This window comes from Diuraphis noxia, unplaced genomic scaffold, assembly GCF_037042655.1.
Source record: "Diuraphis noxia isolate RWA-SAM2 unplaced genomic scaffold, SU_Dnox_SAM2 contig0003, whole genome shotgun sequence".
NCBI classification, from domain to species: domain Eukaryota; kingdom Metazoa; phylum Arthropoda; class Insecta; order Hemiptera; family Aphididae; genus Diuraphis; species Diuraphis noxia.
The window spans coordinates 73,861,426-73,888,581 of record NW_028301713.1 but is presented as its reverse complement, the minus strand read 5'-3'; the positions used below and the strand labels follow the sequence as shown (position 1 = coordinate 73,888,581).

General features: G+C 27.6%; 4 protein-coding genes across 6 annotated transcripts in view; 2 read left to right on the top strand and 2 right to left on the bottom strand.

Annotated features, from left to right (window-relative positions):
* The window catches only part of per (period circadian regulator), a 41,983-nt gene extending 27,259 nt beyond the window's left edge, over window positions 1–14,724 (top strand). For 2 of the 3 annotated variants that reach the window (XM_015513904.2, XM_015513905.2), the window contains exons 13-26: window positions 5,809–5,898; window positions 5,973–6,134; window positions 8,002–8,095; window positions 8,164–8,375; window positions 8,449–8,630; window positions 8,974–9,056; window positions 10,418–10,492; window positions 10,863–10,963; window positions 11,050–11,122; window positions 13,434–13,493; window positions 13,565–13,687; window positions 13,797–13,928; window positions 14,287–14,381; window positions 14,455–14,724. In XM_015513904.2, coding sequence (XP_015369390.2) covers window positions 5,809–5,898; window positions 5,973–6,134; window positions 8,002–8,095; window positions 8,164–8,375; window positions 8,449–8,630; window positions 8,974–9,056; window positions 10,418–10,492; window positions 10,863–10,963; window positions 11,050–11,122; window positions 13,434–13,493; window positions 13,565–13,687; window positions 13,797–13,928; window positions 14,287–14,381; window positions 14,455–14,485 — 1,513 coding nt within the window. In that variant the 3' untranslated portion in view covers window positions 14,486–14,724. The remainder of the gene's footprint in view (window positions 1–5,808; window positions 5,899–5,972; window positions 6,135–8,001; window positions 8,096–8,163; window positions 8,376–8,448; window positions 8,631–8,973; window positions 9,057–10,417; window positions 10,493–10,862; window positions 10,964–11,049; window positions 11,123–13,433; window positions 13,494–13,564; window positions 13,688–13,796; window positions 13,929–14,286; window positions 14,382–14,454) is intronic. The other variant, XM_089224576.1, reaches the window with a different exon arrangement.
* A 1,450-nt stretch (window positions 14,725–16,174) lies between these two features.
* Nse1 (SMC5-SMC6 complex component Non-SMC element 1) lies at window positions 16,175–17,921 on the bottom strand. Its single transcript, XM_015513897.2, has 2 exons — window positions 17,716–17,921; window positions 16,175–17,371 (listed from the first exon to the last, which is right to left on the bottom strand). Exon 2 carries the CDS (start codon window positions 17,295–17,297, stop codon window positions 16,641–16,643), a length of 657 nt encoding a protein of 218 aa, XP_015369383.2. The 5' UTR covers window positions 17,298–17,371; window positions 17,716–17,921; the 3' UTR covers window positions 16,175–16,640.
* A 3,860-nt stretch (window positions 17,922–21,781) lies between these two features.
* Window positions 21,782–22,231, bottom strand: LOC107171306 (uncharacterized). Its single transcript, XM_089224577.1, has one exon. It carries the CDS (start codon window positions 22,229–22,231, stop codon window positions 21,782–21,784), a length of 450 nt encoding a protein of 149 aa, XP_089080703.1.
* A 915-nt stretch (window positions 22,232–23,146) lies between these two features.
* Ns3 (nucleostemin 3) lies at window positions 23,147–26,821 on the top strand. The gene is made up of 10 exons (XM_015513894.2): window positions 23,147–23,290; window positions 23,413–23,535; window positions 23,631–23,755; window positions 23,821–24,247; window positions 24,307–24,427; window positions 24,495–24,718; window positions 25,784–26,051; window positions 26,122–26,324; window positions 26,398–26,507; window positions 26,566–26,821. Exons 1-10 carry the CDS (start codon window positions 23,189–23,191, stop codon window positions 26,663–26,665), a joined length of 1,803 nt encoding a protein of 600 aa, XP_015369380.2. The 5' UTR covers window positions 23,147–23,188; the 3' UTR covers window positions 26,666–26,821.
* Window positions 26,822–27,156: the final 335 nt, after the last annotated feature.

Here is a 27,156-nt window from a genome sequence, read left to right as displayed (position 1 = left end):
GGTTGATGTATTAGCGATCATTGATACTGGTAGTCCTGTTAGATTGTTAAGATAAATTATAGTCCCTTCTTGGTCACCACCACAAGTTCCCCCATTAGCATTATCAGGTTTAGTAGGTATAAATGGTTCAGAACTAGCTGTTTTTGGATCAAATGCTTGTAGATATTTTACCACCAGATGATGAACATCAGATTAATGTAAATATAAATATTTTACCAGATAGTACCATTAAATGTGACTTATTACTTGGTAGAAACTTTATATCACATTCCAGAGTAGTCTTAGCTATAAATAGTGGTTCTTTTGAAATTGATTTTAAGCGCTCAGATATCATACCTTTTGATGAGATTCTTAGTATAGAAATTAGTCAAGACTGTAAGAATAGCGAGTTAAATCTGAATATTGAAGAAACTTTACCTAGTCATGTTAAGAGTGAAATTAAAAATATTGTAACAGGTTCATATTTGAATAATAGTTCTCTTCCATCTGAACTTAAAATGTATGACTCACCTGAACTTAAAGATGGCAGTTTATTTTATTTTAATCCTAGAAGATTGTTTTTCTTTGAGAAAAAAAATTGCAACTAATATAAGATGATTTGTTAGCTCGAAAAATTATAAAACATTCATTCTGAGTATAATAGTCCTATTGTATTGATGAACTTCGTTTGTGTGTAGATTACCGAGAACTTAATAAACGTATAGTTTAAGGTCGCTACCCATTGCCATTGATTGATGATAATTTAGATTCATTAAGAGGGAAAAAAATATTATAATTGCATTGATTTTAATGATGGATTTTACCATGTTAAAGTAGCAGATCAGAGTCAGAAATATACTTCTTTTACTACTCCTTTAGGTTATTTTTCATACTGACGTACGTAGGTATACCTTTTGGTATTTGCAACGGACCTAGCATATTTCAGCGATTTGTTAACAATGTCTTCCAGGATCTAATCAAACAAAAACGTATCATAGTGTATTTTGATGACATTGTCATATCAACTGAAAACATTTTCGAACACTTAAATACTCTCTCTGACGCTTATTGACGAATGTGCATCAACTTCAAATAAGGTTCAATAAACGCCAATTCCTTAAAACCGAAATAATATATTTGGGATACCAGGTTAGTGTTGAAGGGATCCTCCCTAATCCAAAAAATGTGTCTGTTATTCGTGATTATCCTATTCCAACTAATCCTAAAGATCTGCATAGTTTTCTAAGTCTTTCATCGTATTTACGATGTTCTATACATAACTTTTCTGTTATAACTAAACCATTATTTTACCTACTACGAAAAAACTTAGCATTCCATTTTGGTGTAGGCAAATTGAATGCCTTTGAACAAATTAAGAATAAGTTGATAGACCTCCCTACCTTATGTCTTTTTAATCCCATAGCTGAAACTCAATTACAATGCGATGCTTCCAGTTTAGGATTTGGATCTATCTTACTACAAGAACAATCAGACGATAAATTTCATCCAATTTTCTATTATAGTCAACGTACTACAGATGTAGAATCAAGGTACCATAGTTATGAATTAGAAATGCTCGCAATTGTAAATTCCGTTAAGAGATTCCATGTATATGTGTATGGCATTAAATTTAAAATAATAACTGATTGTAATAGTATTACGTTAACTCTTAAAAAGAAGGACATAAACCCCCGAATCGCTAGATGGGCTTTGTTCTTACAGAGTTATGATTATGATAAGAAATTGAACATAGAATAGGTTCACAATGATGCCTTAAGTCGAAACCACATACTAGTACTAAAAGGGTGTACTTTTAGCCAAATCTTGTCCACTAAACAAATATTTGATCTAAAAATAAAAATAATTGCTGAGGACTTAGAAAATTGTAAACACCCATTAAATGAGTTGCGTAATGGTCTAGTCTACAGAAAAATTAAAGATAAACTCTTATTTTATGTCCCTTCAGAGATGCTAGATAATGTCATAAGAACAAGTCATGATGATATGGATCATATTAAAAGTATTGATCGTATAGCGGAATTAATTTAAAGAGTGTATTGGTTTTCAAAATTGAAAAAATATGTCAAAAAGTAGAATTGCCTTAAGTGTATAGATTTTCCCCTAGTGAAGGAAAGAAAAAAGGCTTTCTTAAATTGATAGAAAAGGGAAATAAACCATTTAAGACAATTCACATTGACCATTATAAACATCTGAATACAACAAAAGTGAGATTTAATCAAATTTTTGTGATTTTTGATGCTTTCAGTAAATTTATAACTTTGTATGCTGTACGGTCAGTAAAAACAAAAGAAGTGTGCTTAAAACTTAATGAGTATTTCTCTTACAGTAGTAAACTCATTCGTATAATAACCGATTGTGGAACATGTTACACCTCTGAAATGTTTAGAGTCCAACGGTATACAACACATCCTAATTGTTGCTGGCTCCCCACAATCCAATGGACAGGTTGAGCGATATAATAGGACTATAAAAGCTATGTTACCCAAGTCATTTAACGAAAGAGGCAAAAATTGGAACAATCTTTTGGATGAAGTACAATTTTGCATCAATAATACTTATAAGTTATAACCGGCCAATTAAAAGCACTCCTAGTAAAATTCTGTTTGGTATGAATCAACATGGTAATTCTAATGACTATCTCGGATTAATCTTAGAGACAGAACAATATCAAGAAGACGAGGATAAGAACTTAATGAAATTAGGAACTCTGCTCAAGAAAATATTCTTAATGTACAATTAAAGAATAAGTTATATTATGATAAGTCTCACAAATCACCTAAGAGTTGTGTAATTGGGGACTTTAAAATATATAATGATAAAAATGTTGATGCAACCCCTGGGGTAAGCAAAAAACATATCCCCAAATTCAAAGCGCCATATGAGATCAAAAACATTCTCCTCAATGATAGGTATGTTATCCAAGATATTCCTGGATTTCAGGTAACTCAAATTCGATTTAATTCTGTGTATGAAGCTAGGAATATGAAACCGTGGATCAAAATGTGATTCTATTATTTATCTATAATGTATTATGTGTTTTTAAAATTTTTTTTTATTAGGCATATTAGTTGTTATTATTAAATATTATATTATTTGTATGTTAGTTACACAATAATTTTTTTTGTAAATTTTATTTTCTTATTTTTCATCTTTGTAAAGAAATGGAGGCCACTTCTTGATCAGGACGGCTGAGTTGTAGTAATATGTTATCATATCTAACGTTATCGTGATACGTAGCTATGGGTAGGCATCAGTGTGTCAGCCTGTACTGTATTCAGTCTTCTGTCAACTAGTGTTCAGAGTGTTCAGTATGTGTGTGTGACAGTGTGTGCCACGTACTGTATCAATATTAAATTCCTTAATTATTTCAAATTATAATTGTAAATTTTAATTTGATGTAAAACATATTAAAACCAGTGCACCGTTAAATCACGACATTCTTGTATTAAGTATCTACTAATCCCATCTTGGTTCTCTTCCTACATTACTAAAGTTCTTTTCAATTTAAATCACAAAAACAAATGTTATTATAACTGTAACATCATGATTATTTTCTTCCAAAAGTTAACTTACATTTTTTATTAATAAATAAGGAACAAATGCACTTTACCACCCCATGCAAATTTTTCGATTTTTTTTTTTGAAACTTACTAATGTTTACTATTTAAGAACAATGGTACAATCAGAATTTGTCGGTCGGACTTAGTTTCAAAGTTTTGGCCTTTGAAAGTTCTAGATTTTGCGTTTTTTACGCATACCTACAATAACGCTATAATTAATAAGTTCAGAGAACAAGTTGGAGTATGACAATAGTTTAGTCGCTCCCTACGCCTGCCGGCTTCGGTCGCCGAACTCGAGATCCTATGGACATATAATTAAATTAAAATTTTCAAAATTTTGTAGTGTGAGTTAAGTGATCCTCTCAATTCTTATATTGTCGTGCAGCTGCAGAATTGGCTCCTTATTCCTAAATGAGGTGACTATTTATGTCCTAAATAGGGCTAAAATACAACTAGTAGCACGAAGTCATGTGATAGATGCATATTTTTGGAGGTAAATTAGATATACACGTATTGAATGACAGTATTGTCAGTACCTACCATAGGAAAAAATTCTATAATATTAGGTATTTATGTATCAAATATATTATATTTATAGATGCCGTGAAAAGTACACGGATCGACATAAAAAGAAAAGTAGAAGTGAATACGAGGTTTCAATAAGAAAAAAAAATGTTTCTCAAATTCACTCATGTCAATTGCCAAAATTATTTTGTTACTTATCTATGGATAAAACTAATCAACCAGATGTTCATTATAGAAGAATTGAGCATAACTCGATGTACGATGGTTGATTGGGCTAATTTTGTCGTGAGGTTACTTTCGATCACATGCTTTAAAAAAATCTAAAATCGGAGGTGACTTCATTGAAGTCAAAATTTATGAGAGTAAATTTGGCAAGCGCAAATACCATAGAGGTCATCATGTGGAAGGCCGGTGGGTATTTGGAGGCATTGAAAGGGTACTAATAGATGCTTTTAGTTCCCATTGAAAAAAGAGATAAGGAAACGTTACTTAAAATTATTAAAGATTGGATTCTACCAAATACTACAATAATTTCTGATTGCTGGAAAGTATGTATTTTAAAAATAATTATAAATAAAAATTAATTCATTAGGTACCATTTTTAGGCATATGATTGTTTGAATGATGAAGGTTATAAGCACTTTAAAGTCAACCACAGCATTAACTTTAAAGATCCAGATACCAACCAGCACACAAACACGATCAAAGGAGTATGGCGATATGCGAAATATTCACTGCCTCAATATCATAAAAAAAATTTTTATAGCTGGAAACTTCTTTCTGGCTTTCTAAATTTATGTTTTTCAAATAATGTAAGGCATTAAATTTCGATCCGTTCACTGAGTTCTTAAGAATTGCAGGTAGTCTTTACAACCCAATTACGGCCGCATCCGTTGATAATGATAAAAATTATAATGAGGGTGAACTAAGTTAGAACGATACATATATTTAGATGTTATATATATTTTAATAAACACTTATTGATAAACTAATTTTATTATTAAAAGTAATTGTGTGTTCTTATATTTTTAAATTCTAAATTAAATGATTGTATCATAAGTAACAACAAAAACCTAGGCTTAAAAATAAGTAAAAGGTACTTATTAGTCATTAATAATTTCATTAATAGGTATATGTCTCAAGAATAAAAAAAAAAATCGCGGAAGACATGACAACGTAGCGTTGCGCTCATATGTAAAAAAACGCAAAATCGCAAATTTCGAAAACTGATTAATAACATACTTCAAACTAAGTTAGACTGACAAATACTGACTGCACTATCGTTTTTAACATGTTAGAATACTTAAGTATCAAAAGGGAAAAAGTAAGAAAATCGTGGTAAATTATAGCGTATTGGGTGTGCATAAAAAACGCAAAATCGCGAACTTCTAAAGGCCATAACTTTGAAACTAAGTCTGACCGACAAATTGTAATTGCACCATTGTTCTTAATTATTAAATATTAGTAAGTTCCAAAAACAATATCGAAAAATTTGCATGTGGTGGTAAAGTGCATTTTTGCCATAATTAATATATATTGGTAAATATAAAAATCTATTTATAACTAGGTAATTTTTTATCAGGATTATAAAACGAATTATCTGATTCCATATTCTATATATAGTATATCTTATATATCCCTTTGCATTACCTAAAGTTTAAACCACAGATATTTTGTATACATTTTGAAATAAAATAATCATTTTATTGGTTATTATGTTTAGATTTTTTAACAGCAAAGTAAAAACAAACTCATCAGAAGATTCAAGTTGTTCTAAAAAATTTACTCCAAGAGAAGTCGCTTCTTTTGAAACGTTAGTTACCAAATATAACATAAACTTATATAATTATTATATTATGATAATAAGTAATTCATTTTTTTGTTTAGAGATGCAACTAAAGTTCAACCAAATTCAATACAATTGTCTCAAAGTGAAACACCAATTTTAAATAGGCTTGTGACTCAAAATTCTTCTAGTTATGATGCAGAACAACAAAGTGAACAAAGTGCAAGTAAAAATTGTCAACTCACTCAAAAAATGCTTTTACGGTAAGATTTGTTTCAATAAATGAACTAAAATATGATAATAAACGTAATCAATACATTTCCTACCACATATTTATAATAGATATAATTTGGGTTAAATTTATGAGGGGAGGGGGCACCGTCCGTATTGCATGCCAAAAAAATAAATAAATATCCGAATTACATGCGATTTCTTAAAGGGGTCTGTCCGAATTGCATACCACCTCATAGAGAGGTTTGTCCGAATTGCACGCCGTGTATCAGATATAGTTTATTTATTAATTTATTATAAACTTATTTTTTTTTTTATTAAAGCCGCAACAACTAAGGTTATTGGCATATTATACAATGTAAACATTAAGTTAGGTGCTAGATTACATTATGAATAGTAAGTACAATGTACATATAGGTAAACTTATTATATTAACCATTAGGAATAACTTAAACTTTTTTTTGAACTTTTCTAATTTAAAAGAAAAACAGCATGTATAGAAACGCTCTATGATATGGTTGTAACAACTAACAACTGGTTAATTTCTAGATTGAAATATTTTAAACTTTAGTTTTATTTTGAACTGTATTTATCATAGTACCTATATTATAGTCTAAATCTTATATTATTATTATTATTTTTTATTTTAAAAACTGGACCAAATCGTATATTATTACTATAATTATTTATTTATAAAAACTGTTCCACTGCCATTCTTATAACAAAGGGTAATATAAAAAAATCGCTTGTCAAAAGTTTCAGACATAAAAACAAATAGGCCACTTAAAATCAAATTTAAGGATCCGAAAAATATAGAAAACCAGCTGAATAATGTACTCTATTATTACATTATTATTATTATAATTATGATTAATATATTAGTTGTATTTTCCTGTTGTAATTTTTTATATAAAAAATTAATGTTTTCTTTTTCACTAAAAAAAAGCGGGTAAGTGGATGTTGCTCTATACATTAGGGGGTAGGGTGGACCTCTGACTAGGGTAGGTTAAATTTAGCTTAAACGCTCAAAACATTTTTCCTATAATGACGCTTAAAATTTTCTGTATAGCTACTTGAAGGAAAACTTAGTGTTGTATTTTTAATCCTTAGTTATAAACACAAACAATTGTATGATTTTTGAACTACAAAATAATTTGCAAATTTTCGCGTTTTAGCGTTTTCGACAGATTTCGTAAAAATTTGAACTATAAACGCTTTAAAAAAAAAATTGTGATAAACGATTTTTGATTTTTTTTAGCTACAATAAGAACAACTTATAAGGAATCTTGTATTAAATTTTCAAGTTTTTTTGGTCATCCACACTTTTACATCAGAAACCACCCCCAAAGTTTGAAATTGAAGCATTATTTCGACTAGTTATGCTGTACACAGACACACACAAAAAAAAAACACACATCATTGTCATAAAATCAATACATTCATCACTCCGTTCAGAATCTAAAAAAGTTATTTTACACAAAATTATAATATGTTTTTTTTATTAAAATATACAGGTGTATACCGTTTAGAAAAAAAAAATATGTTCATGTTATGTATTCAGTTTATTTTAGTGTAATGGGTACATAATTTCTCAACAATAACTTCCAATCACTTATATTTAATAACCTACAATCTATATTATTCCAATAGAAAGGAGGGATGAAGTATTATTTATAATTACGAAAACAAAAAAAACTAAGGAATAAAAGTATCTGAATGCCTATGGGTTATACGTAATATGGCCAATAATTTTTATGATGATGCTATAACGTACAATATTGATAAATATAGTTTTAATAAAAAATAATCAAATTGTGTTTAAAACTATGAAGTTATATTACTTATATATTTATATTAATTAACGAGGTACCTAATGTATAAATACTATTTTTATTTTAGTCATAATGAAAAAATGGAATGTGATCTCGTCAAACAGCATAAACAAAACAAATCATCCAAAAAACAAAATTTCTCAAAACAAACTATACAAATTGTAAATAACATATGATAAATAAAATCATACTAATTAATGGAATTAATAAAAATATTTTTTTGATTTAGACTGATATAGCGCATGGAATAAAACGTAAAAATCCAACTGCAAATGAGAACAAATCATTCAAGCTTTCTAAAAGAAAATGTCCTTCAAATAGCAGTGGTCCGACTAATGTAACACAACCATTCAAGCCTCAAGACATTGCTGCTATACCTACTGTTGCTAGATCAACACAAATTTGGTCTTTTTGTCAAATTACACGAGATTCACAAACAATGTTAGTGTTTTTAGATAACACTAATTACCTATTATATTGAAATAATTAAAAATGTTTTAATCTTAAAACGTAGGACTGATTTACCACCAATACAGCCACAAGATTTACCAACCCCATACCAAAAACCAGTTTTACCAAGTCAAGCACTAATTGTACCATGTCAACCACTTGTCTACAATGTACTTCTAAGTAATAATGTGATGCCTGTACAAAATAAATGTAATTTTATGGACATCAAGTTTGAAAATAATCCAGGTACTTGCAATATACTAAAAAAATATATAAATGTTAGAATATCAGTTTATAATTATTAATTATGTATACAATCAATTTAATTTAAAGAGAGAATTATATACTTCGTATTGTTAGTCTCGATTAAGCTATTAAAATCTTGTATAATAATAATCACTCTTATTTGCTTTAAAGAAAACAAATTTGAAGTTTAAAATAACAAAACTTTTTTAAATAGTGTAGGTATGTAGGTAACTTATAAAATTAAAAAAATAATAGTTATATAATTTATAAATTTATATCTTATACAATTATGAATTAAGCTTAGCAGATGATTGATAATATTTTAAGCATAATATTGTTACAGAAACATTATCTACTAAGTTACAATCATTAAGTATGCCGAGTCACATAACTGAAAATCCTCAACTTTTACATATGGAACAACAGGTTTGAATTTAATTAATAATGAGTATTAGTCATGAGTTGTACTATTGTATTGGTAATTAAATGATGCACAAAACAGCTCTTAAATAATATTCCATAAAGCATACACTATAATTAGTAGCTACCTACACTCAGTGTTTGGAACGTTCACTAAAAAAAATTAATTCGTTCACATTCGCCTTCACCTTCAGCTCTTGACAAAAGGAACCCATTCGCGGTCACGAATATGTTTTTTTTAAACGAACACGTTCACGTGCTTTGAAAAAATGAACAGGTTCTTTAGGTTGTTCATTTAATTTTTCTTTTATAAATAGTTTATTAGTATTTAATATAAAAACCCATAAATTAAACCACAATTTAAACTTTAGAGTATATACAATAAACATTTTCTAAAGTATCTAAATTATATACATATATTTATAAAATAGTAAATCAATTGGCGTTTTAAAAGTTGTTCAAATTCATTAAAAATATAAATGTAGTTCACATTCACATTTTATTTGAAAAAAACAAGTGACTTTCTGGTATTGTTCACTAATGACGTTCTTTCTAAACACTGCCTACACTACAAGTATACAATATTATTGCTACAATTACATACAAGCCGTATTAGTAGGGAATGCGTAGGTATAACATGCATATGCAAATTACCTTCAGAATAATCCATTTTACTCTATTTTAGATTCTGAGCGAAGTTATAAATGTTTTGATTTTACAATACTGTGTGTGTGGTTTTTTTTAAGTACCTATCTAGTCAAAATAATGCTTTGGCTTTCTACTTAAAGAACTTTTCTAGAACCAAATTGAATCTTATTAGTGAATTTGAAAAGTCTCAACATTTTCAATAGTTTTCAAAAGAGTTGAGAAAAATAAAAACAAATTAAGGAAAAACGAAATTTTTACTCAAATGTTTATATAAGCATTTTTTATACACCAGAAAATGTTCAAAATAACTTGACTTTTTTGAGCTATTTATAGTTGCCAGAAAATTTTGATATTTTTTTAATTATTGACTTTAAAAGTTGTTTAATTTGGTCAAACATTTATTTATTTTTTTTAAGTGAACTTTATTAAAATACCTAATATCAGAACATTAGAATTAACTTTAAAAAAACATGGATCCCAAATTAATGTTCTTCCTACATTTATTTTATTTTTTATTTCTGGTACTTGACAGTTGAAAATATAGTTAGTTTTTACATAGTTCCATGAAAATTGTACTTCAATAGGTACCTATCTCATATATAGCATCACACAGTATGCCCACCCGTCATCACCTACATACCTATACCTTTCAATATACCACTGAATTTGTAACTTTATACTAATCATATTAAACATGACAATTAAAATTAAATTTTCAGTTACATATACAACAACTATACCAGAATATTGAAAATAAAAATGAAACATCAATTCAATCGGGAAACTGTGACCAGGTAATTCAGTTTTATAATAAGTGAATTAATTTTATTATTGCCTTATTAATATTGTAATGTGTTACTATTGAAAGTGGACTATATTATAAATTTGCTACTGTAAGAATTTTATAACTTTATTGTTGTCTATAAATTACAATTATAATAATTTGATTTAATATCCAACGTAAAATATCTCTCTAAATTAAATTTTTATATTTTCTGTAAAGCAAATAAGTTATAGATTTATATGTATTTTTAAAAAAAAAAGATTTTTCAAAACTATTAAATATTATTAATAAATTATATTCTTAACATTCAAGAATAACATTACTTTTTAACTTACAAAATGCTTAGATATGTTATTATTATTTTCTTTTTAATTATGTAGAATAATCGAAAGAAAACAAAAGCTTCACAAGTAAACCAAGAAGAAGTTATCACTAGTTCTGATTCCGATTTTAAAAAAAAATCTGGGAGTTTAAAATCAAGGTTAGTTCTATTTTTAAATACTATAATTTTAATAAGTATAATAAAATTATACTTTACCATATTAAGTTTTAATATTTTATTTTTAGTAGTGGATGGATGTATGAAGACAGCAGTTACTATTCATCAAGTTTGCGAGAGACCGACAGTAGTGAAAGAGAAGTATGTGAAAATTATTGTTTACTTAAATATATTAGTGCTACTATTCTATAATCAATGCTAGGTGTTTAAACAAAGAGAAGTATCATTGATAATTAGGTTCATTATTTATAAATTATAATAAAATATTGTGCTGATAGTTATACTTATAATCAGGGGCGGATTGGCGAATTTTTTCGGCCCGGGAAATAAGAATCAAACCGGCCCATTCATTGAAAATGTAACTCTCCCCCCCCTCTCTTTCCCTAACCAAAAAAACACATGGTATTACTTAAATTTCAAAATGAATTTAGTTTCACCCTTAAATCAATGAAATATATAATACTTATATTTAAGCTACCTATACCAGTAGTGCGTTAGTCAGATAAGTTTAACCTGTTCTAACTTGATCTTAAAGTTTGATCTTACTACACTTTTAAATATTAATTTTTTTTTTTTTTTGATTTATTTAAAATTACAATGTGTCAACATATTACAGGTTATTACAAGGTATTATTTTTAAATATTTATAGAACATATCCTATTTTGTAACAATAGACTTTCAATTTAAACTTTCATTTAATGTTCTATCTTTTTATATAAATATTAAATACATTTTATTATTTTTCCAACTGTCCATAACATATTGCCTTGTCTTTACTTAATAATAACAATTGACAGTTTTCTCCACAATCATTAATTTTCATTTTTTTTATTAGATAATAATAATTACATTTTTAATACATAAATATAATATTATGAATGAAATTTTATAGTTAAGTAAATGTACCTAAATGGCTTAATTTAATAACTGAGTTCTCTAAGAAGCAATTTACTCTTGTTTTTTAACTGTTCAATTACTTGGTCCGAATCTACATTACTCAAAATATCATTGTTTGAAGCCATTAGCATAAAAGCTTCTAATTTATCTTCATTCATAGTATTTTTTAATTACTTTTAAAATTGAAAAAGATCGTTTGCAAGCCACCTAGTTTAAAGCAAATAAAGTATAAATAAATAACATTTAAGCTAATAAAACAATAAAAATATTTAAGGCATTACCTGAGTTGAAGGAAGCGTGAGTAGATATTTATAAGCTAGTGTTAATTGTTGATATGCATAAACCAAGTCTTGAAAACATAGATAAAAACTGAGAAAAATATTCTATAAATAAGGAATTTGTTGTTTATCGTACACTCTTTCGGCCACTAATAGTACGAATGTACTAATAAAGTAATAAGTACCAAAATAAAATAATACTTTCATATTTAATTTTTCTTATTATATAAAAATATAATTTATTTTTGTAATTATATAGTAAATAAAATGGCCTTTATAAGAACCGGCCCATCGGGAAGATTCCCGATTTCCCGATGGGCCCATCCGCCCCTGCTTATAATCATTATTTCTTGCAATAGATTTTCTTATACTGGAAAACTGTAGAAATCTAATAAAGGAATCATTCACAGTAATTTTCAAAATAGAATTTCCAATCTTAGATGTTGATAATATATGTCAAAAATATTGATCCAGTATTCCAGTTGCGCAACTAGGTCTAAAATGTTGCAGGTGGGGAGCTGTAGCCCCCTGATATTATGTGAAAAGTAACCCGTGGGGGAACTTCCGCCCCACCATAAATTCACTTGAAAAACAAAAAAATTATACAAAAAAAGACAAATATTTATTTACTCAAGTAAATTATTTTATTTTTGTAAATTAATATTTTTAATCAATAATTCGTACCAATGTAACAACAAAAATTATTTTTTTTTTAAACGCATACAGCTAATACGATACTCACCAATCACCATATTCATAAGTAATATAAAATAATTCTAAACTTTAATAATAACTAAATTTTATTTTCCAAAGAATAATTACAATTCAATTATAAAAGATTTATTAATATTTTAGGAAACAATTGAATAATTTATTTTGGAGTGCTGGAAGGGCTTAGCACCCTTCCTATAGTTGCTGATGTTATATATTGATCATTTACTTTTAAGCTGTAACTTAAATATTAGCTGTATAAATAAATAGGTACTAAAACATCATTCTATAACATGTAGGTAGTAATAGGTAGATATAATATTTAGCAATTACCTGGTAGGCGTATTGAGTTACCTAGGTTTAATGTAATAGCTAACGACGTTTAAGGTTTAAGGTATGTAGCAATAAGCAATAATCAATAATCATTCATTTATAATTGAATAATTAACTATATTCTATATATTGTAATAACTTTTTTAATTTAAATAAATAGGATATTACTATTTACAAAAGAATTGGATAGTTCTAATTATTATAATTTAATAACAAATTATAATAATTTCAGGACTTTCCTTCGCTGAATGTATTTGAAAAAACAAACTATTCTCATCAGTTAATTAAAAAGGTAACAATAACACATGGGTACTTTAAATCAAACACATTGTATTAAACTCAATGATTAAATTTAAATTTTAGCAACCATTTTGGATGGAAGATATTGTTTCAACTCCAGATTTAGTCTATCGGTACCAAATGGACTATGGAGACTTAAACGAAGTGTTGCGTAAAGATATGAACACATTAAATACATTTACTCAGGTAAATAAAATACAATATTGTATAACTGAATAAATGTATGCAATTTTACTCATACATAGAATTCTCAACCCTCAATTTTCCATGAATACTGAAATTATTGTTATTGCAGCCTCTGTTAGTTAACGAACAGTTAAAACAGCTATGCGTGGAAATAGATGTAAATGGTTCTTCTAAGACATCTTACTTTGAAGACGGAACTTCATCAAGCAGTGATGGAGATGAATGTTATATTTCTATTGGAGTATGTATTTTTCAAACTAAATTCACAAATTTTGCTTATCGGGGTCATAAAAATTGGTGCAATTAAATTTATTTAGGACTCAGGCATGAATGTAATTAAATCACAAATTAATTTTGCAAATAAAAACTCTCTGTCTTGTGATAAATTCTAAGATCAATAAGGTTGTTGTGGAAGATAAGAAATCTATTAATACTATAAGATGAGTAATGGATTTCATAAGTTTAAAACCTTTGACAGTTGCCAAACAAATTTTTAGCTTTAATAAATCAGAAATCTAATAATATATGTTTTACAATTCATAAGTCCATAGATCAATAAAAATTGTTTTAATTTATTATATGAATTAATTTAATTCTAGAGAAATAAAAGAAGAAGAATTGATTTCTGCAGAATGGCAATGATTTATGAAGAGGATGCTTTAATACCACCACCAACAACTTCACCACATAATAAGTAAGATTTTATTGTAGAAAAACTTAATTATGATGACTGTGGATATTTAATTATAAATATTAATTTGTTCAAGGTTATCAAAAAGTGATCAGTCAACATCTTAAATTTGTCATTTTAAAAATAAAAATAACTTAACCAATTCAGCATCACTAAATGTATATACAATTGTATATGGTAGGTACACATTTTTTTGCTGTAAAATAATACAAATCTACCTAATTTAAAGTTACTAGACAACTAAGTACTATGTTAAAATTTATTTTAATTATTATTTAGTTTATAATAAGGTAATCTGTTCCTATTGATTTATAAATAAATAAACTGTAATTTTAATTTAATTCAACCAACTTATCTTACATGTTTAAAAATTGTATTAATAAAAGAAATATTAACATTCCACAAACCTAAGCCAAATGCTGCAAATACTGAAACACCGAATCTGATCTATAATATTCTCTTTACATTTTATTGTTATTCATCTTTTTATTTCACCTCCTAGCAAAAGTAATACACTCTCTTTTAGAAATTTCATGCCCAAAAGATCTGTCATGTCATAAACATTTCCAATGTCATTTTTCTGCACCAAATCCATTGTTCATGTTTGTGTATATTAATAGTTTATAAGCGAAAAAGTCCATTTTGATGTATTAACTTTTAAGCTAATTAGCATTACACAGAATAGTAAGTGCAGCAACAAATAATTTATAGATATTAGGGATATAATTTTTTATATTCTGTGGATAAAATACAGAGTGTTCCGCGAGGATTTACCCATTGTGATATCTCACGAAATAATGGAGATATCAAAATTCTGATTTTATAATAAGATTTACAGGGATAAGAACTACAATTATTTCATTTTTTAATTTATTTTAATGTTTTCGTAAAAAATTTTAAATATATTTTTAACCAATTATTTCCAAAAAAAATTAAAGATAGCCATTTTGTAGTTTATTTTTCTGAAAATATTAACGTTTCAAAATTTTATTTTCATTAATTTCCCAATTTTTAATATTTTTTCTAGTTTTGAAGGAATAAAATACGATTATAAGTATTAGGAACACGGAAAGTATTCGGCCGGCCGTATGGGAATGCGCACGGAATGGCTGGTAACATGTTTGATAACGTTACAGTGTTAAATAATTCGCAATTTTTCTCGAAATTAATGAAAATAAAATTTTAAAATGTCAATATTGTCAGAATAATAAACTCTACAAAATTGTTATGGTCAATTATTTTGGAAATAATTAAATAAAAAATATATTTTTTAACTTTTTTACCAAAACATTAAAATATGAAATAATTATAGTTCTTATCCCTGTGAGTCTTATTACAAAACCAGAGTTTTGATATCACTATTATTTCGGGAGATATCCCAATGGTTAAATCCTCACAGGACACTCTGTATTACCAATTTGTGTTAACATTTTCTTACGATACTAACCCCTATTGGTTAATATAGGTAAGTATAAATAATATCAACAATTAACTACATTTAAAAAAAATAGTATGAAGAATTAACTTAAAATAAAGATTTCACATTAAAATATAATATATAAAATATTTTTATTTTTTAGCTCAACATTTTAATGATATATAACTGTACATTTTGAATCATACACAATGTTATATGTCTTGTAAATAAAATTTAAGAACAATATGCTATTATACTTAATGTTTTTACATATAAAAATTACATTTTATATTGCTATAATAGTACTAAATATTGTAAAATGAATTCAAGAAATATGTTATATTTTTTTTACTGTTTTTTATTTTTATTATTTGTGAATATAATATTATGTAAATAATATGTAAGTCAGTAAAATGTTTGTATTAATAAACAAACAATAGTTATTCATTAGACACAATATGATAAAATATTTATATTAGTTTTAAATAATCATAATATATTTAATACCTTAATCGTTTGAAAATTCTAACATTCCCCAAATTTTTTTTTGAAAGTTATAAATTAATATTGTCTATTTAAATACCGCTTAATTGATACCATATTTTCAAGACATTTATAGATATTTACTAGCAACATTTAATTTTAAATTTACAGTTAACTATCTATTTGTATATATACAAATACTAATATATACATCCAGTTTTATGCTATAGCACTGTAATTTTAAATTAAATATTATAAACAATAAGATGTAACAAAAAGTCTTAAATATTACATAAAAAAAAACTTAATTCTATAATAAATTTCATAGGTTATAATCATAAATCAAATATAAAATACATGTATCATAAATTATTGAATGTTGTTATCGAGTTCCAACTAACATCAAGTGCCTTAGAACATTTAGGACACTTCTTGCTGCCCACATTTTTAAAATATGTAGTCAAGCAATGTCCATGAGCAAATTTTTCACATGACTGACATTTGATACCATACCCAACAATACTCATACAACCCATACATCTTTTATCCTGAAATTTTTCAATCAAATATCCTTCCAATTCGCTAATGGCCAGTGGTGACAAAAATAAATTTTTGTTGTCATCAGCAATCAAATATTTTGATGCAAAAAAGTTATCCAACTGAGTATCAGACATATTGTTAGAAAATGTCATTAGTTGGTCATACGTTATTGTTCCACCTAAATCAAAAATATGATTAACGATTCTGCCAAAGATTATTTTGCTTGGATCCGGTTTAGCATTGAAATCTTCGAGAAACGTAGCAATAAATACATAGACTATATTCCCATTTTGTTCACTAATCACTTTGTTGATTTTGAATTCAAGTGGAGAAATTTTAGTGTTTATTAGTTCAATGATGTCATCAATGTTTTTTTCGGGAAATAGAATTTTAACTACCTTTTTAGCATCAATTTCAGATACCATCCTTTCGTGCATGAAATACTGCAACAATTTTCTATGATTATCATTGTACGCCATTGTTGAGCAGAGTTATGAATGAAAAGTAAAATGTCTTCAACTGTTGTTGGATAAATTCAATCCAATTTGCTATTCTATAAAAACAACAACACTAATTAAAATACAGTGTACAATTGTTGAACTCAACAACAAATGTATACATTGGATTATAAGGATATACTGTGGAAAAAGAAACCTTTTTATTAATTATACTGTTCAGAATTACATACTACAAAAAAATTTAAATTTCTATATCATAACAAAGCGAAACTATTTTTTATACAAACCACGATTTAAGAAAAGTTAATAGTTATTAATTATTATTATTAAAGCATTACAAAGTAAAAAGGTAGAATATTCTTTTTTTTTTGTAATTTATTTATTTCCGACGTATAACATTCTAACAAATAAAATGATATGGTTTTAGTGTTTTACTCACCTAAATATTGCAGTTATAATTTCGTCTTAATATCAAGGGATTGACAGGAATTCAAAAAATAGTTATTTTAATTTGAAACAGGAATTTAGTAATCTTTGTATGAAAAATGAAATCTAGTGAACTAAAATTCTGAACTCGTTACTTAAATATTGACAATATCAAAACACAGGTAATATTTTGTAAAATTAAGATAACTATATAAACATAGAACAGTGATATAAATAAATAAAAAAAAATATAAAATATAATTACATTTACCCATAGATATTATATATTATCTATGCATTTACCGAACTCCCGCGTAAAATCACTGATAACGTAATACCGACACGAACATGGTTAAAAACATAGATAATAAAGAATTCCTTTATTATCTATGGTTAAAAATGGAAACCTTAGATCAACCTTAATCTCTTTTCTATGCCTTAGATCATATCCATATCACTGAACAATATATTATTATCACACCAACATGCTTAATTGATAACATTCTCAAACAGCGATAAGAAGTTATTATTTGTTGTTTTACAAATTTACAATCATGAAGATTAGAGATAAGGAGACCAAACTCCGTATACAAAATATGGCCCGACAAAAGTCGCACGGTTATTCTGCCACCAGGAGCGCGTCGTTCGATTAGAGGGCTATGTTTTACCACATATTATACGTATTTTACTATAAATGTACGTTTTTTTTTGTATTTGAATGAAATATAAATTATCATTCATTACTTATTACCTGCTTATATTAAAGTGTACTTAAATATATAATTAAAGTTCAAAAGGTGTTTCCTGTAAAAAAAGTTTAAAATTCAAAATATTCTATAATGACTACAAGTTTAATGAAAAATGGTATGTATATTATTTATACATATTATACATGAACTAAAGTTTTGATAATTTTCTACTACACTTGGTTTTTTCCTTTTTTTTTGTGGTTTCATTGTAGTTTGAGCGTCTTACAATGAAATGCATACGCATTGTAATGAAAAAGCGTACAATACTTTTTGTCAGATCCTTATTGTGTTCTTCACAACCAACAAATGGTAAAGATGCTCTGTCGGTGTCCGTCCATAAGTTAGAAGTTATAGAAAAAATTGTGTCTACATTTAATTCTTCAGAAATTAAAGTCTGTAATGTAATTTTTTCTAGTGTTGAAATGAGAACAAAAAGACAATCTGATGGATGAATCAAATATCCTTTGGAACGCATGTCAATAAGTTTGTCTCTAGATGAAATAAGTTCGTTTTTTAAAGTTAAAAGACATCTTTGGCACTTGGTAAATCTGGTTGATTTTCGAGCAATGTATCCAGCTAAGTAAGATAAAATTAAACTTGAAGTATCAGGCAAACTATAATCATGATCATGAATATATGATGCAAATTCAATTTTTTCAGAATGTCCTTTGTCTAAAATTTGATCTAGTTCTTGGTTTATTCTTTGGGCTCGTTCATTAGTGTTGGTTATATCTTTAATATTCAAGAGAGTATTTATCATATCTCCACCAGAAACATTGGAACCCTTTGGAGGCTTTACAAGTGAATATGTGCTTAGTAACCTGAACATTTGAATAAAAAGAATAGCATCCGGATGATCATTTGAACCACAAGCTGAACGCATCATTCCAAAAAATCTCTAAAAGAAATTTTTATTTTTAAATATATAAGTTATTATATTGTTGATGAATATGGTAGGTTAAATTACCTCTAAACTATCCTGGTTTAAGCGTGATGTCATTAGAAAATAATAATCACATTCAGCACAGAGAAAGGATAAAAGTTCTAATGTAGCTTTTAAAGTTACTTTTAAGCCATAACATGTATTATCAGTTATGAAACCATAACCTAAACTTTTGGCTCTTGACTCCCAATCAATTAAATATACAAGAAATTCTTTGATACACTATAACAAAAACAAAAAAAAAATTTTATGTAATATATAATGCTCAACTTATCTTAAAAGTTTGCATACAATTTTTTTTTTATATGTATTAAAAATTCTTACATTTTCTTCTGGTGAATTTATTCTAAGGGCTCCGTTTTGTGTTCGAGAGTTCATTGTTTTTATTAAGTTGTGTACTCTTTTTATAAGACTAATACTATTTTCACATCCCTCTAATTTTGTATTGTTGGATTTATACAACTCCATCGCTATGGCAGTATCTTCACTAAAGAACTATTCATAAAAACAACATTTTTAATAAATAAAAATAACTTTACTATAATTATTAAATGTTTTGTATGAAAATATCTATGTCTTAAATTACTCTAAATGCACGGCCAACATTCATTTTTTGGTAAAATTTTGGATGCACATCTTCCGTTTGTAACTTTGAAATTTTCAAAGAGTATTCTTGTAATTTCTCTTCATCTACAACAGCATCCCAATGTTTTATTTGTATTCCTCCTTCAGGTGTCTAATTGGGTTCAAAAACAAATCAATAAAAAAATATTTTCTCAAAGTAAGTATATTATATATTATGTTTCTATTATATAAATAGTAATTTCTTATGTTAAAAAGAGATTATATTTACCCATGTTTCGTTTTGTTTAATCAAGGAATTTCTCAAATTTTTTATCAGGTGTGGGAAATCTGACATAAACCATAGTCTTCTATTATTATCAAAAATATGTTCACAGCTCACAACATTTTCACTTATTCCAAATTTATTCCACATTCCTCTATTCCAAGCAGCTCCATCAGTAGTTACCACATCCACAAAAAAACCTGATTTTTCAATTAATATAATTGCTTCTATAACTATTTGATGAAGCACTGCACTGTTTGCTGCTCCTCTACTAAGGAAACATGCAACTGCTTGGACCCACTGTCCTCTAAATGGCTGAAACATTAATACCAAAGCATGGTCTCCCTTTTTTTGTTTTTGATCAAGTGGAGTATATTTTCCCAAATCTGTAAATCCATTTACTTTTAAAGTTTCCTTATCAAATACTAATTGTTCTGAAACTTTCATTTCATCCAGCAATAGAGTACCTTTTTATAAATTAAATAAAAAATTAATTGCATTTTTTTCAATAAATAAACAATAAAAAAAATTTTACCTCTTCTTTCATTTATATTTATATGTTTTGATTTCTCCTTTAAACATGTAAAAGTACTGGGCTGAAAACCATAAACGCCTTTAGTGTGTTTTAAGTACTTTCTAATAGTTTCTACAGAGGGAAGTGCCAGGATATTATGTATTCGTATATGTTCATAAGTTTTTCTGCTTTTTATTCTTATAAGCATACACTCATATATCCAATTAAGTGTATAACGACGGCCATTAGAACTTGCTACTTTAGAAGCTTCAAAACATGTTTTTACTGCTTCCTGCTGATTTTTTGGCAGTTTTTGGATTGTCTTAATTAGTAATTCCTCATTTGTGGAAGCACACAACTCTTTTATCTTATTCATTTTTCTTCTTAACTCAATAACCTATTGTGACATAGATGTAATATGTTTGATTTATTTAAAGTATTGTTAACTAACCTTATTTCTAAGCCTAGACACTTTTCTTTTTAACTGTTTAGCTGATTTCTGAGTTTTATTTCTAATTTTACCATGAGGATTGGTAACTTTTTTTCTTATTCTATCAGCCATTTTTTTTCGTTCTATCCTACAGTCAAAACAATAACTACTCAGTGGTCCACGTTGCCCTAGACGTTTTTCAACATAACCTTTGCATGTAATAGACCTGATAGAAACATAAATATAGGTATGAAACATTATTTATTAACTAAATTAATACCTATTACTATTTATTTGTATATATTAATTATAATATATTAGTTAAATTATATAATAATTACATCACATTTTTTACCTGTTAATGTTATTTGCTGATGTAATCCCTTTACATGCTATTAAAGAATGTATATATTTCAATAACTTATTTGTATCATTCATACTCAATAAAATTGTATTAATAATGTTGCAGTCAAATAAAATTTCAATACCATTCAAAAAAATCTGTCAATATTTAATGTATAAAGAATTGGAATAATATGAATTAATATAAAATACGATTATAGGTTTGTACAGTTATTTATTTTATTTTTGACTAATTAATTGCTTACTTTTACTATTAAATTATTTGAAATTACTATTCTTTTTTCAGAATCACTAGTCCATATTGCAAGCACTACTTCATCATCAGTTAATCCAAACATCCATTTATTATCTGGTTTTTCTAACATATTCAGATTTTCTTTTAAATACTGAAAAGAAAATTCTTCGTGGGAATTTTCAACTGTATTTAAACATGCCTGACTTGGTTTAGATATCTTTTTATCAATATTTATAGACCTTTTAAGAGGAGGTTTTCTATTCATTGTATGCTTCGTTAGATAAAATGGCAAGTTTGGAAATATAGAAGGAACTGCCCCTGCTTTTAATATGGGTCTAATTCTTTTAATTTTATTGACTGTTCCATCATTTAAGATAGTCTCGTCAAAAAGTAGAATATCATTCTCTTCGAAATGCAATTCACATATATAGCACTTTTCCGTAAGCATTTTGTCTCTTCTAGGTATAGCTCTATGCCATCTTGCTAAAAGCTCTGTGTTCTAAATAACATATTATGTAACAAATAATTAAATAGGAAAATTATTATTCATAAATAAGGTTAAGATATTTTGTTTTTTTTTTTTTTACTTTGGGTGCTTTAAATAAACTTTTATTTTTTAATCCAATTGATTTTTGTTGTTTTACATCTAAAGCATAACCAGTATTACACCCTGGTACAAAACAGCACTTAACCATTTTTATTTTTTAATGTTTAGGTAAAAAAAATAAAAAATACAAATTACTCTGGTTTTATGTATAATTATTGTATTTAAATAATCAAACTAATACAAAATAATAATAAAAATTATTTGAAACCTTATCATTGTATACATTGTCTATTTATAAATTTAATATTTTGATGGATTCAATAAATAATCATATGGAAATCATCCATGCCCATGTGTTTAATAGTTAATTATAATAATATATTTGTTTTTTATTATTGAACCAATTTTAACCAATATCCCCCTTATTCTGTATATATGTTTTAGATCTGATCTAAATCATAAAGCAAATAGCAATACATTATTTGCAAGGAATAATAAATCATGTTTAATTCGAAAAACATACATAATTCCTATTATAGTACATGCTATAATTGTAAAATGTAGCCCTCTAATCGAACGACGCGCTCCTGGTGGCAGAATAACCGTGCGACTTTTGTCGGGCCACTTTATAAACTGGCGGCTCATAGGAGTTTGGTCTCCTTATCTCTAATCTTCATGTTTACAATATTAGCACAGAATAGATATGGTAACACGTGAAATTTTTTTATAAGTTTTACAAAGGTATTATCATTTATCAAAACATACATTTGTCATTTATATATTCTCATTCCTTTATAGACTTATAGTTTTCAATAACACGGAATTTGAGTATAGATTTGTCGAATTGGCAATTGCACAATGGGTGGTAAGAAGAAAGGCGGAGGCAGTCATAATTTTGGTCGTGCGTTGATCAAAGACAGGTTTGGTCGCAGTAATAGGACACTGAATTCGGACTCATTTGTAAGTATAACATTCGCTATTATTCTGCTGTTAAATTATTTATTTTTATTATCTGCAAAATAGTCTTAACATAATATTGTGTTTGGTCCGTTTGAAATAATTTTATACATATTTTATAATAGCTTCACACATCCGATTTAGCTGACGGATATGACTGGGGAAGACTCAATTTGCAGTCTGTAACAGAACAGAGTTCTTTTGAAGAGTTTTTATCCACAGCAGAATTGGCTGGAACTGAATTTACAGTAAGTAACTGTTGTAATTAAATTATTTTATGTAATATTTATGTCTTCATGTTTATTCATACTGTAATAAAATTCATTACCTCTAATTTCTTAAGGCTGAAAAGTTAAATGTTGAATTTGTGCCTGAAAGTCGAATGGTTGGTACTTTGACTGATGAAGAACGGTCAAAAATTGAAAAGTCCCACAAGGAATTCAAACATTTCATTAAAATTCCCCGAAGGTAGTATGACCTAATGTATATTTTAAGCAAACATATTTAACACATTTTATTCTTTTGATTAATAGACCTGCGTGGGATAGCAACACTACAGCTGAAGATTTAGAATCAAAAGAAAGACAAAACTTCTTAGAATGGCGTCGTGCATTGGCAGAACTTCAAGAAGAACAGGGCTTGGTGTTGACTCCTTATGAAAAAAACTTGGGCTTTTGGAGGCAGCTGTGGAGAGTTGTTGAGAGGAGTGATGTATTAGTTCAAATTGTGGATGCTCGCAACCCATTATTATTCTATTGTGAAGACTTAGAGAAATATTCAAAAGAAGTGGATAAAAATAAAACTAATTTATTGTTATTGAACAAATCTGATTTGTTAACTGCTCAACAACGTAAATCATGGGCAAAATATTTTGACTCCATAGCTATTACAGTAGCTTTTTATTCTGCTAAACAAAGTGAAGAAACTATCAAAGAAGGAAATGAAGATGCTGATGACTCTGTTGGTAGACAACATTTTATTCAAATTGTTCTTTTTTATTCATTATTTATTTTATTTAGGTTAAAGAGGTAATAGAAGAAGAAGAAGAAGAAGTAGAAGAAGAGGAAGCAGATGATGAAGAATGGAACAGTTCAGATTATGAAACTGATGAAGAAGAAGAAGTAATTGGAGATGTGGATGGTAAAATATTTAATTTTATTTAAAACTATTTTACCAATATTATTATTATTTTTATTTTTCTGTTTAGATGAATGTCCTAAGTTTAAAAATTCTTCAAAGTTATTAACTAAAGAAGAATTAATCAGTCTCTTTAAAACAATTCATGGAAATAATAAACGTTTGAATGATGAATTGGTTACTATTGGTTTAGTAGGTTACCCAAATGTTGGTAAAAGTTCAACAATCAACACTCTTCTTGTTAATAAGAAAGTATCAGTGTCTTCTACTCCAGGAAAAACAAAACATTTTCAGGTATCATATTTCACAGTTCATTAAGTCAGCTTAATCTATCTAAATATATATTAAATGGATTTGGATTTCTGTCTGTTTGTCTTTTATGCGTTCCTAAACTAGCGGACGATTGCGATGAAATTTGGTACAGAGTATATATTAGACATATGGGCAGAAGATAAGCTAAATTAAAAAGTGATGCACCCAAATATCATTCAATCGAATATTTAAATTTTCAGAGTATTCTAGATAAAACAAATAAAATTACATAATGATAAACTGAATTAAACATTGTTATAAGATTATTACTTAGTATATTTTAATTGATATCTATCTAGATGTATAAAAGTATATTGCTAGCAAAATCACAGGAAACAAATTTAACACACAGGTTGAGACATACAATAGGTATAATTTTTAACGGGCTACAAAGTGCACTGGTTCAGCTAGTATATTATAAAATATCCATCAACTTAGAGATCTTGCCATAATTTATTCTTATCTTAGTAAAATTCAAGGAAAAATATTTATAAATACAGTAGTTTCGTTTATACGGACTAGATGTGACCAGACTCTATCTGGATTAAACGGAATGACATTTTTTTTTAACTTGCTAATAAATATTATTCTAAAAACACCTTTGTATTTATACAAATTCAAAGTCTTAATCATGGTTGTTCCCGAATATTTCGTAGAGGTACCTACATATATATATATATACTCTATTTGGAATGAGATCGTACCTCGGCGGCTGACTTCTGCGCATGGGCGTGGCTTCGTTCCGCAGTGCTAGTCTTACGTTTGATTAGGTGGGGGAAGTACCTGTTCGTTGTAGACGAAAACTGGTCGCCGCCGAGGTACGATCTCATTCCGAACAGAGTATATGTACCTAAAATTTATACGATCGATTTTGATTTAAATAATTTATGTGTATGTATATTATACATCATACATGAGTACTAAAGTATGGAATATAAATTGTCTGGATTAGTGAGATTACTGTGATTGAAATATTCTTGTTTTATTATTAATTTGTATTAATTTGAACAAGGGAGATCATAAAAGTATTTATTAATATTTTTTCAGACGCTATTTGTTGACAAGGAACTGATGTTATGTGATTGTCCTGGTTTAGTTATGCCTAGTTTTGTATTTACTAAAGCTGACCTTATTATAAACGGTATTCTTCCCATTGACCAGATGCGGGATCACAGGCCGCCTGTGAATATAATTTGTTCACAAATACCAAAACATATATTAGAGGATCAGTTTAGTATTATGGTAACAAAGCCATTGGAAGGCGAGGATCCAAACCGACCACCCACAGCTGATGAATTTCTCAATGCTTATGCATGTAATCTAATCTTCAACTAATTTTTGGCGTTTTATATTGCAGCATTTATGATTTATGTTAACCTATATAGGTAGTAGGGGATACATGACAGCAAATGGGCAACCAGATGGTTCTAGAGCAGCTCGTGTAATACTTAAGCATTATGTTAATGGTCGGCTACTGTTTTGTATTGCTCCGCCAGGAGTTGATCAAAAAAAATTTCATTCTTACCCTCCTCCTGAAGAAAATCGCGCAACAAAAACATTCACCCCATTTGAAAACATTCTTCTTAAGGTTCATTTTATTTTTTAATTTGGTTTAAAAATATAACATGTTATTTAACACACACAATCACTGTGTTTTTCAGCCAAATGTTGCATCTGGAACAGATTTAGACAATACGTTTTTTAAAAAAACAACCATGGGTGCACACAGTAAAGGAATGAAAAAGATGGATATAATGGGCAGTATTAATAAGTATGTAGTAAGCAATTTATTATGTTTTGTTTATCTAATAATATTTCTCATTCTATAGTCAAGCTCAACAAAGTACATCCAAACCATGGAAGAACCATAAAGAAAAAAGGAACAAACACGAGAAATTGAGACGTCAATTCAGACATCTTGATATATGAATTTTGTTATTATTTTTAAATTAAACATATTTTATTGGTGATAAGTTAGTTACATGTTAAAATACAAAGGCTTTACCGATATTATTTTTACATTGTAAAAATTTGTACAGTACCAAATGATTGCAAAAATATAAAAAATAATAAAAGTTTCAACAATTAAGTAACTTATTCAATACACCAATGTGTTGACACTAGATTTTCCTTTATCGACCTCATATTTTGGTCATACATTCAATGCTCTTAAGAATATGTATGTGGCTTGATGAGGCGCGGTCGTATGCTCAATCTGTGGAAACGTACTGAGCATACGTACCGGCCGCAGTTGCTAGCTCCCGGATGGGTGACCACCCGGGATTTTTAGCAACATATCCTTGCCACACATACACAAACACATGTTACAACCCTACCCACTTAAAAAAAAACCTACTGACAAATATACAAAATAACCCCTACCGTACCACCCCACACCCAATGGCCTATGTTTCCGCGGG

Coding starts and splice junctions, on each gene's coding strand:
- Nse1 (XM_015513897.2), bottom strand. CDS start 17,297: ATGGCGTACAATGATAATCATAGAAAATTGTTGCAGTATTTCATGCAC.
- Ns3 (XM_015513894.2), top strand. CDS start 23,189: ATGGGTGGTAAGAAGAAAGGCGGAGGCAGTCATAATTTTGGTCGTGCG. Junction 26,325..26,397: donor TTGAAAACATTCTTCTTAAG/GTTCATTTTATT, acceptor TGTGTTTTTCAG/CCAAATGTTGCATCTGGAAC. Junction 26,508..26,565: donor ATAATGGGCAGTATTAATAA/GTATGTAGTAAG, acceptor CTCATTCTATAG/TCAAGCTCAACAAAGTACAT.
- LOC107171306 (XM_089224577.1), bottom strand. CDS start 22,231: ATGCTTACGGAAAAGTGCTATATATGTGAATTGCATTTCGAAGAGAAT.